Source organism: Bufo bufo, unplaced genomic scaffold (genome assembly GCF_905171765.1).
Source record: "Bufo bufo unplaced genomic scaffold, aBufBuf1.1, whole genome shotgun sequence".
NCBI lineage: Eukaryota > Metazoa > Chordata > Amphibia > Anura > Bufonidae > Bufo > Bufo bufo.
Window position 1 is genome coordinate 71,658 of NW_024401150.1, and position 14,523 is coordinate 86,180.

The following is a 14,523-nucleotide window of genomic DNA, read 5'->3' on the forward strand; positions in this document are numbered from 1 at the left end:
TTTAAATAATTAGTTGATTACTGTCCAAGATTCATCCAATGATTATTGTCCATGATCCATCCAATGATTATTGTCCATGATCCATCCAATGATTATTGTCCATGATCCATCCAATGATTATTGTCCAAGATTCATCCAATGATTATTGTCCATGATCCATCCAATGATTATTGTCCATGATCCATCCAATGATTATTGTTCATGATCCATCCAATGATTATTGTCCATGATTCATCCAATGATTATTGTCCATGATCCATCCAATGATTATTGTCCATGATCCATCCAATGATTACTGTCCATGATCCATCCAATGATTACTGTCCATGATCCATCCAATGATTATTGTCCATGATCCATCCAATGATTATTGTCCATGATCCATCCAATGATTATTGTCCATGATCCATCCAATGATTATTGTCCATGATCCATCCAATGATTATTGTCCATGATCCATCCAATGATTATTGTCCATGATTCATCCAATGATTATTGTTCATGATCCATCCAATGATTATTGTTCATGATCCATCCAATGATTATTGTCCATGATCCATCCAATGATTATTGTCCATGATCCATCCAATGATTATTGTCCATGATCCATCCAATGATTATTGTCCATGATCCATCCAATGATTATTGTCCATGATCCATCCAATGATTATTGTCCATGATCCATCCAATGATTATTGTCCATGATCCATCCAATGATTATTGTCCATGATTCATCCAATGATTACTGTTCATGATTGTATTAGATTCATTTTAGAATAACAATATTGAAGGTAATACTTGAATTGGCTGTTATTCCTAGTTCAGCCCATGATCACTGCTGATGATTGTGTTAGATTAGAGTAATATTAGATAATCAGCGTTGTTAGTTGATCCAGATATTAATTGTATTATTAATTCAGGAATCGGTGTTCACAATTATGTATCACGTAGAGGTCAGTCCCCTACTCAGATATCTCATCCCTCTAACATCATGGATAGAAATGTCCCCGGGTTAAATGTCCTCTACACAGGACCGATGCGTATACCGGTATAGATATTACTGCGGGCAGCTCTACGTTACCACTTGGACGTCTTCCCAGGAGCAGCAGTATATAGGCGGTGAAGTCTGTCCGCTGCCAAGTCTCCTGTTCCCCGTAAGTCGAGTAGCGCAGTTCCTTTCCGTTCGGCGTCCCACCTGTTGATAGGCTCAACTGTAATGTCTCGGGGGATGAGGGGATATCCTCCTGGATCTCACAATTCTACCAAACGCGTTTCGGAGCTGCCGGCTCCTTCCTCAGTGGTTCTGAACCAATGAATCTAATACAATCATGAACAGTAATCATTGGATGAATCATGGACAATAATCAACTAATTATTTAAATCAAGTATCACCATTCATTATTCTCTGGATTGAATAGCATCACTCATCATTGAATATTTGGACTTCCTTTGGGAAATACGTGTTTTTTATCTTTTATTTTTATGGAATTTTTTTATCTGTAATCAGCAGTTTATACAATAGATAAAATTTCGATTATGTATTGATGCTAACAATACGTATTGGTTTTTGGCTATGATTGCTGCTTATATTATACTCTAATGGAAATTTTTGTAAATCAGCATGCTCTACAAGCTACTTCCCTTTGGAGAGACTCCTCCTGCAGCTGGAGAACACTTTCTCCTTGCTGCTATATTTTTCATGTCTTCTCAGCCCCAATATGGAGTCTAAACTGCAACTAACAAGAACTGCAACCCCTCCCTTCAGGTAGAAAGCAGGACTGGCTCACTTGCAATAAAATGAGTGTGGTGCTAGTAGGAATAATTGAGGGATTTGCAGCAGTAATTGAGATCCAGACTTTTGGTAAAGTTCAAACTTATCTTTACTGGTTGCAGCTTTCATGCATGCAAGGTACAGCATTGGTCTTTGGTCCCAGCAGGTATTGGCAATGTGTGGCAGGAATATATCTTCTGCTCTATCATGTGCCTGGAGCTTTTGCAGGAAAGGGACGTCTGCTTTGTAGCTCTGTATGTGGCAGGAATTTATCTTCTGTGCTATCTACCTTCTGCTTTCTTGGGGACTGACTTGCTGAGGAGGACTATGGCTTCTCCTGAGGCCTCTGGATGGTACTCACAGTTAACTTCACAAGGTATGCTTCTTCCTGTAACTGGAGGTGGCTGCTTGCTTCAACCAGCTGAGGCTGCAAGGCTCAGACTGGGGATGATGATCAATCCTAGATTTGGATCCCTATATCTGGGAGCTCCTACACGCACAGCCTTCCCCTAGCCGGGGTGGCTGCCACACTAACTTAACTTCCTTCCCTCCCCATGAGGCAGTATATGGAGTAATCCACTCTGCTCATAGAGGGGGAGGCTGAATTGGAATGAACTATTCCAGTTCAGAAACACTAAACTGGCTAAGTCCTTGCTGAACACATTGCTGCCACCTGCTGGTGAACATGGAAATTACAGCAATATATATGTAACAAGGATTTGAATGTACAATTGTGAGTATGTGATGTAAAATTACACAAGGTGATAATGTGAATACACTTAACAGGTTGTAGCGGGGTAAAAGAGTTTCGTAACACAACTCTGGGGTGTTACATTCCCCCTTACTTCGAGTTAAGCCGCCCTCGGCTTATGCTTAAGAGGGAGAGGAACCAGCTCTGGGGTACCCAAATAAGTACAGAGTGCTGCATGAGCCACCCTGTACACGGCTACACGGCTTACCCCCCTTCCTTTCCCGAAAGGTATCAGCCACATGCACATATACCCCCCGTAGGGATAAGCCACATGCACATATACCCGACACCCTTCCCCCCCGCAGGGGTATCAGCCACATGCACATATATCCCCCCCACCCCACAGGTAAACGGCCATATGCACAAATAGCCCCCCCCTGGAGGTATCAGGACATGCACATATATATATTCCCCATCCGCAGGTATCAGCCACATGCACATATATCCCCCCCACCCCACAGGTAAACGGCCATATGCACAAATAGCCCCCCCCTGGAGGTATCAGGACATGCACATATATATATTCCCCATCCGCAGGTATTAGCCACATCCACATAAACCCCCCCCACCCTGCAGGTATCAGCCACATGCACATATATCCCCCTCTGGTATCAGCCACATGCACATATACCCCCACCCCCAGAGGTATCACACACATGCACATATCCCCCCTCCTCCGCAGTTATCAGCCACATGCAGATATAGCCCTCCCTACCCCCGGAGGTATCAGCACATGCACATATATTCCCCATCCGCAGGTATCAGCCACATGTGCAACCCCCCCCCCCACCCTGCAGTTATCACATGCACATATAGCCCGAACCCCCCCTCCCCCCCCGGAGGTATCAGCCACATGCACATATAGCCCCCATCTCCACCCCCCTAGAGGTATCAGCACATGCACATATACCCCCCCCCCCCCCCCGCAGGTATTAGCTACATGCACATATATCCCCCCCGCAGGTATCAGCCATATGCACATATAGCCCCCAACCACGGAGGTATGATCACATGCACATATAGCCCCCCGCCCCCCGCAGGTATCAGCACATGCACATATAGCCCCCAACCACGGAGGTATGATCACATGCACATATAGCCCCCCGCCCCCCGCAGGTATCAGCACATGCACATATAGCCCCCAACCACGGAGGTATGATCACATGCACATATAGCCCCCCGCCCCCCGCAGGTATCAGCACATGCACATATAGCCCCCAACCACGGAGGTATGATCACATGCACATATAGCCCCCCGCCCCCCGCAGGTATCAGCACATGCACATATAGCCCCCAACCACGGAGGTATGATCACATGCACATATAGCCCCCCGCCCCCCGCAGGTATCAGCACATGCACATATAGCCCCCAACCACGGAGGTATGATCACATGCACATATAGCCCCCCGCCCCCCGCAGGTATCAGCACATGCACATATAGCCCCCAACCACGGAGGTATGATCACATGCACATATAGCCCCCCGCCCCCCGCAGGTATCAGCACATGCACATATATCCCCCCCCGCAGGTATTAGCTACATGCACATATATCCCCCCCGCAGGTATTAGCCATATGCACATATAGCCCCCAACCCTGGAGGTATCAGCCACACGCACATATATCCCCCCGCCCCCCGCAGGTATCAGCACACGCACTTATGTCCTCCATATGCAGACTCTTGTCTGCACCCGGCAAGGTGACATAACGGGGGCATCACATGTGCCCCCCCCCCCCCCCGGCCCCTCTAATTATAACTCCATGTAAGCCGAGCTCTTCTCCTCCAGATAAAGGCATCTTCACACAGCGAGCAGCGGCCAATCAGCAGGTGACCTGCCTGATGACATCACTCTGACATAGGTCACACCTCTCAGCTCCAGCCAATAGGACGGCGCTGCCCATTATATATTGGGAGATTTGGGGCGAGAAGAACGGGTCACCCTGAAGTCTGCGCCGTCTCCACAGCAGGTAACGTACACAGCCCTCACTATTCATGACATGGTCCCTATGGGCTGCCCCCGCGGATCTAGAGAGCAGAGAGGGGCCCCCCCCCGAGTACTGCAGAGCTAATCCTGCGCTACTCCTGACGGGTCAGTATGGCGCACTACCCTACAGGGTCACCGTACCCCGGACCAACCGCATCACATTAACAGTATCGCAGAACATTACACCCTCCTCTGCAGAGCACTGCACCACCTGCAGAAGACTACACCCCCTGCAGAGCACTTCACCCCGTGCAGAACATTACACCCCCTCTGCAGAGCACTTCACCCCGTGCATAACATTACACCCCCTCTGCAGAGCACTTCACCACCTGCAGAAGACTACACCCCCTCTGCAGAGCACTACACCACCTGCAGAAGACTACACCCCCTCTGCAGAGCACTACACCACCTGCAGAGAAGTAGACATCCCTGCAGAGCACTTCACCCCGTGCAGAACATTACACCCCCTCTGCAGAGCACTACACCACCTGCAGAAGACTACACCCCCTCTGCAGAGCACTACACCACCTGCAGAAGACTACACCCCCTCTGCAGAGCACTTCACCCCGTGCAGAACATTACACCCCCTCTGCAGAGCACTACACTACCTGCTGAAGACTACACCCCCTCTGCAGAGCACTACACCCCCTGCAGAGAAGTAGACATCCCTGCAGAGCACTTCACCCCGTGCAGAACATTACACCCCCTCTGCAGAGCACTACACCACCTGCAGAAGACTACACACCCTCTGCAGAGCACTACACAACCTGCAGAAGATTACACCCCCTCTGCAGAGCACTACACCACCTGCAGAAGATTGCACCCCCTTTGCAGAGCACTACACCCCCTGCAGAGCACGACACCCTCTGCAGAGCACTTCACCCCCTCTAGAACATTATGCCCCCCCCCCTTGTAGAACATTACACCCCTTCTACAGAGCACTTCAGCCCCTGCAGAACATTACACCCCACTGCAGAACACATCACTCCTCTTGCAGGGCATTCACCCCTGCAGAACATTACATCCTCTCACAGAGCCCTTCACCCCATGCAGAACATTACACTCCCTTGCAGAACATTACACCCCCCTTGCAGAGAATTTCACCCCCTGCAGAATTACACACCCCTGCAGAACATTACAGCCCCCTGCAGAGCCCTTCACCCCTTCAGTATGTTACACTCCCCTGCAGAACATTACACCCCCTTTGCAGAGCCCTTCACTCCCTGCAGAATATTACACACCCCTACAGAACACTTCACCCCCTGCAGTACATTACAGCCCCCTGCAGAGTACTTAACCCTGCAGAACATTACACCGCATTGCAGAACACTTCACTCTACTGATGAGCATTTCACCCCCTGCAGAACATTACACCCCCCCTTGCAGAGCATTCACCCCTCCAGAACATTACAGCCCCCTGCAGAGCCCTTCACCCCCTGCAGAGCATTTCACCCCCTGCAGTATATTACACACCCCTGCAGAACATCACACCTCCCTGCAGAACACTTCAGCCCCCTGCAGTTTACTACGAGCCCCCCCCCACCAGCACCGCCTGGCCGTGGCTTGTCAGCAGCTGCCACCACCTGTCCGCCGGCTGTGGGATCTATTTATACCCAGAATGTGCTGTGGCTGCACTTGTGGGGTCACTCACACCCTGCCTGACACCCTACACCGCGGCCCTTACAGAACATGACCCCCCGGCTGCTGCTAAGAGTGAAGGGTCTCCTGTCCATGACTTGTGCAGCTGCCAGGAGGGAGAGGACTCCATTCACTGGTGGGTCTCAGTGGGTCCCTAAGGATGGGGGCCCCTCAGAACCTCTCGGGCCCCGCCGACTGACACGGACTGCTCCTTTCTACAGGTCCAGCCCAAACTCTCATCATGCCTTTCGGAAACACTCACAACAACTTCAAGCTGAACTTCTCAGCGGAGGAAGAGTTCCCCGACCTCAGCAAGCACAACAACCACATGGCCAAAGTCCTGACCCTGGACATCTACAAGAAGCTCCGCGACAAGCAGACGCCCAGCGGCTTCACCGTGGACGATTGCATCCAGACCGGAGTGGACAACCCAGGTAAGTGCTGCTGTGCACCCGACTGGGGAGGGGGAGAACTGGAGTCGGACAACCGGGCATCTCCACAAGAGGATGACTTGTGTCCACTTCTACTGACCGCAGTGGACGTCCCGCGCCAGTCACAAGGGTCCTGAACCCAATGGACAGAGGGGGCTTAGGGCTCGTTCACACGACTGTTCGTGCCCGTGCAAATTGTGGTCCGAAATGCACGCGCACCGACCGTGGGCCAGCCGCATGCGGATCGCGGACCCATTCACTTGAATGGGTCCGCGATCCGTCTGTTCCGCAAAAAGATAGGGCAAGTTCTATCCTTTTGCGGTGCTGAGGCACGGAACGGAACCTAGGGAAAAACACTATGTAGCGCTTCCGTGGGGTTCCGTTCTGTTCCGCACCGCATCTCTGGATTTGCGGACCCATTCAAGTAAATGGAGGGGCAACGGTAACGAAGGGGTAACGGTCGTGTGAACGAGCCCTAACAGAATCATCCATCTTCACTGAACAGACCCTGACACATCCCGCATTCATAGCTCAGCCAAACATGCATATGTAGTGAAGGGGTAGAGGGGAGCAAGCCATTGCCGGACCCCTCTGTCCTCCCCCGGACCCCTCTGTCCCCCTCCGGACCCCTCTGTCCTCCTCCGGACCCCTCTGTCCTCCTCCGGACCCCTCTGTCCTCCTCCAGACCCCTCTGTCCCCATCCAGACCCCTCTGTCCCCCTCCGGACCCCCCTGTCCCCCTCCGGACCCCCCTGTCCCCCTCCGGACCCCTCTGTCCCCATCCAGACCCCTCTGTCCTCCTCCGGACCCCTCTGTCCCCCTCCGGACCCCCCTGTCCCCCTCCAGACCCCTCCGGACCCCTCTGTCCCCCTCCGGACCCCCCTGTCCCCCTCCGGACCCCTCTGTCCCCATCCAGACCCCTCTGTCCCCCTCCGGACCCCCTGTCCCCCTCTAGAGTCCTCTGTCCCCCTCTAGAGTCCTCTGTCCCCCTCCGGACCCCCCTGTCCCCCTCCAGACCCCTCTGTCCCCCTCCGGCCCCCCTGTCCCCCTCTAGAGTCCTCTGTCCCCCTCCGGACCCCCCTGTCCCCCTCTAGAGTCCTCTGTCCCCCTCCGGACCCCCCTGTCCCCCTCCAGACCCCTCCGGACCCCTCTGTCCCCCTCCGGACCCCCCTGTCCCCCTCCGGACCCCTCTGTCCCCATCCAGACCCCTCTGTCCCCCTCCGGACCCCCTGTCCCCCTCTAGAGTCCTCTGTCCCCCTCTAGAGTCCTCTGTCCCCCTCCGGACCCCTCTGTCCCCATCCAGACCCCTCTGTCCCCCTCCGGACCCCCTGTCCCCCTCTAGAGTCCTCTGTCCCCCTCCGGACCCCCCTGTCCCCCTCTAGAGTCCTCTGTCCCCCTCCGGACCCCTCTGTCCTCCTCCGGACCCCTCTGTCCTCCTCCGGACCCCTCTGTCCCCATCCAGACCCCTCTGTCCCCCTCCGGACCCCCCTGTCCCCCTCTAGAGTCCTCTGTCCCCCTCCGGACCCCCTGTCCCCCTCTAGAGTCCTCTGTCCCCCTCCGGACCCCCCTGTCCCCCTCCGGACCCCTCTGTCCCCATCCAGACCCCTCTGTCCCCCTCCGGACCCCCTGTCCCCCTCTAGAGCCCTCTGTCCCCCTCCGGACCCCCCTGTCCCCCTCTAGAGTCCTCTGTCCCCCTCCGGACCCCTCTGTCCTCCTCCGGACCCCTCTGTCCTCCTCCGGACCCCTCTGTCCCCATCCAGACCCCTCTGTCCCCCTCCGGACCCCTCTGTCCCCCTCCGGACCCCTCTGTCCCCATCCAGACCCCTCTGTCCTCCTCCGGACCCCCCTGTCCCCCTCCGGACCCCCCTGTCCCCCTCCGGACCCCTCTGTCCCCCTCCGGACCCCTCTGTCCCCCTCCGGACCCCTCTGTCCCCATCCAGACCCCTCTGTCCTCCTCCGGACCCCTCTGTCCCCCTCCGGACCCCCCTGTCCCCCTCCAGACCCCTCTGTCCCCCTCCAGACCCCCCTGTCCCCCTCCGGACTCCTCTGTCCCCCTCCGGACCCCTCTGTCCCCCTCCGGACCCCTCTGTCCCTCTCAGTTTGGCAGCTCTGTAATCTACAAGAATGCCTCTGCATTCACATGGGTGCTATCCTTAGATTTCGGCTAGGTTGTGCACGCCCCGGCTGCTGCTCCTCACACATGACTCCTCCCACTTTAGGACACCCTTACATCATGACCGTCGGCTGTGTTGCTGGAGATGAAGAATGCTATGATGTGTTCAAGGACTTGTTTGACCCCGTCATCCAGGATCGTCACAATGGCTACAAGCCCACTGACAAGCACAAGACCGACCTGAACTTTAGCAACCTGAAGGTAAGCTGCATATAACATGTCCAGCTCTGGACATTATAATCTTATAAAAGGTCAGCACAGGATGGGTCACCATCTGGGATAGAGCGCTTTATAGATCCCCCCTTCCTGTAGATGCGTCCTCGTGGATGGAGGACCACAAAATGACATGGCTGCTTATTTCTGCAGGGAGGTGATGATCTGGACCCAAACTATGTCCTGAGCAGTCGTGTGAGGACTGGTCGCAGCATCAAGGGATACACCCTGCCCCCCCACAGCAGCCGCGGTGAGCGCCGTGCCATCGAGAAGCTGTCCATTCAGGGTAAGTGGCAGCCATCATGGCTCCAGGTGCACACAGCTAGAGTGCGGCCATTTCTGCTGGAAATCACGCCTGGCCCTCTTTGCAGCTCTCAACAGCCTGACCGGAGAGTTGAAGGGCAAATATTACCCCCTGAAGGACATGAGCGACGCCGAGCAGCAGCAGCTCATCGATGACCACTTCCTGTTCGACAAGCCTGTGTCTCCCCTGCTCCTGGCTGCTGGCATGGCTCGTGACTGGCCCGATGCCCGTGGTATCTGGTACGTGAACCCACCCTCCGCCTGGGCAAGAGTCCAGGTCATTAACAGGAGATTGGGCTGCTCATATTGATATTCCCACCTGCCACTTATTGTCCATCCATTGATGATGTGAGAAGTAGTCTCCCATACCTGGCAATTCTTCATGGTGGCTTCATGCCACCCCAGAACCTCCCCAACCAGCCGATCTATAGTCACCTGATCTTCTTCTCTTCCAGGCACAATGATAACAAGACTTTCCTGATCTGGGTGAATGAGGAGGACCACCTGAGAGTCATCTCTATGCAGAAGGGAGGCAACATGAAGGAAGTCTTCCAGCGCTTCTGCGTCGGCCTGCAAAAGGTAAGAGACGCCTGGACCACTACTCCCATTCTCCACACACTATGACTCGTTGTCACCGCACACTACACCAGATAACACGTTTCCTTGGCTAGACCTAGGCTCGCTTTCCTGTGGGGCTATCCCCAGACTACCCCTGGTTATATGAAGCCATATCCAGTGCTCTGTTCTATGGGACCCCACCATTATCTGCTGGGACTCCTACCTATGCTAGGAATATCCCCACCCACTACAGAGGGTACCCCTCCGGTATTCTGCAGCTCGGCCAGCCTACCTACCACTGCCCCTACCTACCACCACCGTGGCTAGATACTAACTATGACCGGGGTCCTCAACAGGACAACACAGCAGCCATTAGACTTTACATACAAGGAGGACAATACAAAGGGGTCCCCACAAGGTCCCAGCTAGTGGAGCCTGCCTTTAGTTCTTGTCCTTCATCCCAGAAGCCATGGTCTGATGTTATAGCATGGCTCCATGGTGGGTTTTAACTCCTTTCTGACATGTATAACTGGACTTTAAAGATGGCACCCACTCGCAAGCGCAGTGGGAACCATAGCCAACAAGTTTCTGCTGTTTTAAACAGCAGACACCCGGGGTTAACATCAGCGATCGGCAATAACACAGATCACAGGCATTTAACCCCTGAGAGCAGAAAACTGTGCTCCAGGCTACTTAATTGCTTCCCTGTGCAGCGATTGGGGAAAGTAGTTTACTGTCTGAGATAGCACGGGTCTCTCCGAAGAAATCCATGCCACTGCAGCTGCAGTTCCTATGGAGCCCTGCAGGTGGCAAGGCTTGATAGGAACACAGCAAGTCTATTACAGAGACAATCTAAAGGCTTTTAAAAATAGAAACAAACAATCAAATCGCCCACTTTCCCCATAATTAAAATAAATAAATAAACAAACATCACTGGCATCGACACATCTCAAAACGATACAAGTACAATAAAAATAGAATCGTATTTATCCTGTATGGTGAAGGTCATAATGGAAAAAAAATCAAAATGGGCAATTCGCTATTTTTTATTTTTTTTGGTGCTTTATAGCCCCCCAAAATTTTTATAAAAAGTGATCAAAGTCTCACACACAGAAATTGTATCAATAAAAATAATAGATTGACCCCCCAAAAAATGAGCCCTCCGCAGACAAAACTATAAAAAACAGTTATGACGGTAATGAAGAGAACAGGTCGGTTTTATCTCATAGGGAACGCTGTAAATACAAAACCCATAAAACTATATAAATGTGGTATCACTGTAATCGTACTGACCGGAGAATGAAGGGAACAGGACAGTTTTATCTCATAGGGAACACTGTAAAAACAAAACCCATAAAACTATATAAATGTGGTATCACTGTAATCGTACTGACCGGAGAATGAGGAGAACAGGTTAGTTTTATCTCATAGGGAACGCTGTAAATACAAAACCCATAAAACTATATAAATGTGGTATCGCTGTAATCGTACTGACCGGAGAATGAAGGGAACAGGACAGTTTTATCTCATAGGGAACACTGTAAATACAAAACCCATAAAACTATATAAATGTGGTATCTCTGTAATCGTACTGACCCGGAGAATGAAGGGAACAGGTCAGTTTTATCTCATAGGGAACGCTGTAAAAACAAAACCCATAAAACTATATAAATGTGGTATCACTGTAATCGTACTGACCGGAGAATGAAGAGAATAGGTCAGTTTTATCTCATAGAGAACGCTGTAAATACAAAACCTATAAAACTATATAAATGTGGTATCACTGTAATCGTACTGACCCGGAGAATGAAGAGAACAGGACAGTTTTATCTCATAGGGAACGCTGTAAACAGAAAACCCATAAAACTATATAAATGTGGTATCACTGTAATAGTACTGACCCAGAGAATGAAGGGAACAGATCAGTTTTATCTCATAGGGAACGCTGTAAACAGAAAACCCATAAAACTATATAAATGTGGTATCACTGTAATCGTACTGACCCGGAGAATGAAGAGAACAGGTCAGTTTTATCTCATAGGGAACGCTGTAAAAACAAAACCCATAAAACTATATAAATGTGGTATCACTGTAATCGTACTGACCCGGAGAATGAAGAGAACAGGTCAGTTTTATCTAATAGGGAACGCTGTAAAAACAAAACCCATAAAACTATATAAATGTGGTATCACTGTAATTGTACTGACCGGAGAATGAAGAGAACAGGTCAGTTTTATGTCATAGGGAACGCTGTAAAAACAAAACCCATAAAACTATATAAATGTGGTATCACTGTAATCGTACTGACCCGGAGAATGAAGAGAACAGGTCAGTTTTATCTCATAGGGAACGCTGTAAACACAAAACCCATAAAACTATATAAATCTGGTATCACTGTAATCGTACTGACCCGGAGAATGAAGAGCTGCTGCTTCACCCTGTACACCGGGACGAGCCTCCTTAGCGTCCCCCGTGCTGCTAGTTGAGGCTGGTCCCCGCCTGCCATTGGCTGCTCCCCCCGACACCGGATGTTTTTATCTGTATACAGGGTGAAGCGGCAGCGGCGGTGCGGGAACGTGGAGCGGGGTAAGTATATTCCCTCTGAGGGGCCCGGTACTTAGCGGAAGGGGGGGGTGTTGTATGATGTTGGATAACCCCTTTAAGATGAGGAGCCTGGAGATCAGCCATTGCAGAAGGACTGCCAGGTCCTAGGGTGCTAGTCACATAAAGATAGGCTTTACCTCTGCAGGTCTTTGTAGCCACACCACAAGGTTATGGTCACTACCCATAGAGATAAAGATGCAGCTTCTTCAGGGTTGGAGCAGGAGGTCCTCACCGGCCAGCAAAGTACAACTCCCCCAATAACTGTTGGAAACACTAAAAGTCTTGTTTGTCACAGTCTCTTCTCTGTTCATCCCACACAGATTGAGGAGATCTTCAAGAATGCCGGTCATCCCTTCTCCTGGAGTGAGCATCTCGGCTACATCCTGACCTGCCCATCCAACCTCGGCACAGGTCTGAGAGGAGGCGTCCACGTCAAACTGGCCAACCTCAGCAAGCATCCCAAATTCGAAGAGATCCTGACCAGACTGCGTCTACAGAAGAGAGGCACCGGTGAGTATAGGGCCCCGTACAACCCTCCATGAGACAGGCTGACACACAGTAGATGGGCCCCGTACAACCCTCCATGAGACAGGCTGACACACAGTAGATGGGCCCCGTACAACCCTCCATGAGACAGGCTGACACACAGTAGATGGGCCCCGTACAACCCTCCATGAGACAGGCTGACACACAGTAGATGGGCCCCGTACAACCCTCCATGAGACAGGTGGACACACAGTAGATGGGCCCCGTACAACCCTCCATGAGACACGTGGACACACAGAAGATGGGGCAGATTTACTAATCCTCCATGAGACAGGTGGACACACAGTAGATGAGCCCCGTACAACCCTCCATGAGACAGGCTGACACACAGTAGATGGGCCCCGTACAACCCTCCATGAGACAGGCTGACACACAGTAGATGGGCCCCGTACAACCCTCCATGAGACAGGCTGACACACAGTAGATGGGCCCCGTACAACCCTCCATGAGACAGGCTGACACACAGTAGATGGGCCCCGTACAACCCTCCATGAGACAGGCTGACACACAGTAGATGGGCTCCGTACAACCCTCCATGAGACAGGTGGACACACAGAAGATGGGGCAGATTTACTAATCCTCCATGAGACAGGTGGACACACAGTAGATGGGGCAGATTTACTAATCCTCCATGGGACAGGTGGACACACAGTAGAAGGACCCGTACAACCCTCCATGAGACAGGTGGACACACAGTAGATGGGCCCCGTACAACCCTCCATGAGACACGTGGACACACAGAAGATGGGGCAGATTTACTAATCCTCCATGAGACAGGTGGACACACAGTAGATGGGGCAGATCCTCAGTCCGGGTGAATCTTATTACTTTACACATCTACTAAGCCAAGCCGCCCGGTTCTCTTAGTTGGTGACTTCTCGGAGTGTGACCATTGCGCTCGCTCTTCCACAGGTGGAGTGGACACAGCCGCAGTTGGAGGCACCTTTGATATTTCCAATGCTGACAGACTGGGCTTCTCAGAGGTGGAGCAGGTGCAGATGGTGGTGGATGGAGTGAAGCTGATGGTTGAGATGGAGAAGAAGCTGGAAAAGGGACAAGCCATTGACGACATCATACCAGCCCAGAAGTAGAGCGCAGCAGACACAGGGCGGCCCCTGAGAACCACCACCGGACAGGGCCCTGGAGACCCCGTTACCATCAATAGAAGTTGGAAAAGACATGAGGGATAAAAGAGGTGACGAGAGGAGGAAGCGACAGAGGCGGCAGCGCGAGACCCCCACTTATACCTTACTGTATAGACTGTAACCCCGGCCCCCATATCATATGTGGCCCCCGATACCAGCCGAAGACAATAAAGGAGAATGTCACCTAAGTCGGCTACATCTGATGGTGGAGGGTGCGAGAGCGCAGGAAACAGAGTGCATGAGAGCAAAAACAGGAGAGAGAGAGAGAGCAGAACATGAGAGAGAGTACGAGAGCGCAGGAAACAGAGTGCATGAGAGCAAAACATGAGAGAGAGTATGAGAGCACAGGGTAGAAAACAAGGGTGTATGTGAGCGCAGTCGGGAGAGACAGCATGTAAGAGTGAAG

The 14,523-nt window shown here is 51.9% G+C and overlaps 1 protein-coding gene across 1 annotated transcript; it reads left to right on the plus strand.

Annotated features, from left to right (window-relative positions):
* The first annotated feature begins 4,342 nt into the window (after positions 1 to 4,342).
* On the plus strand, positions 4,343 to 14,303 carry CKM (creatine kinase, M-type). The gene is made up of 8 exons (XM_040413409.1): positions 4,343 to 4,490; positions 6,367 to 6,579; positions 8,795 to 8,949; positions 9,115 to 9,247; positions 9,333 to 9,504; positions 9,720 to 9,843; positions 12,747 to 12,936; positions 13,885 to 14,303. The coding sequence occupies exons 2-8, from the start codon at positions 6,387 to 6,389 to the stop codon at positions 14,061 to 14,063; spliced, it is 1,146 nt and encodes a 381-aa protein (XP_040269343.1). The 5' UTR covers positions 4,343 to 4,490; positions 6,367 to 6,386; the 3' UTR covers positions 14,064 to 14,303.
* The last annotated feature ends 220 nt before the right edge of the window (positions 14,304 to 14,523 follow it).

Bases quoted from the DNA above. Each gene is read 5' to 3' on its own strand.
- CKM (XM_040413409.1), top strand. From the start codon at position 6,387: ATGCCTTTCGGAAACACTCACAACAACTTCAAGCTGAACTTCTCAGCG. The intron at 9,505-9,719 runs GTACGTGAACCC...CTTCTCTTCCAG, and splicing joins CCCGATGCCCGTGGTATCTG to GCACAATGATAACAAGACTT. The intron at 9,844-12,746 runs GTAAGAGACGCC...CATCCCACACAG, and splicing joins TCTGCGTCGGCCTGCAAAAG to ATTGAGGAGATCTTCAAGAA.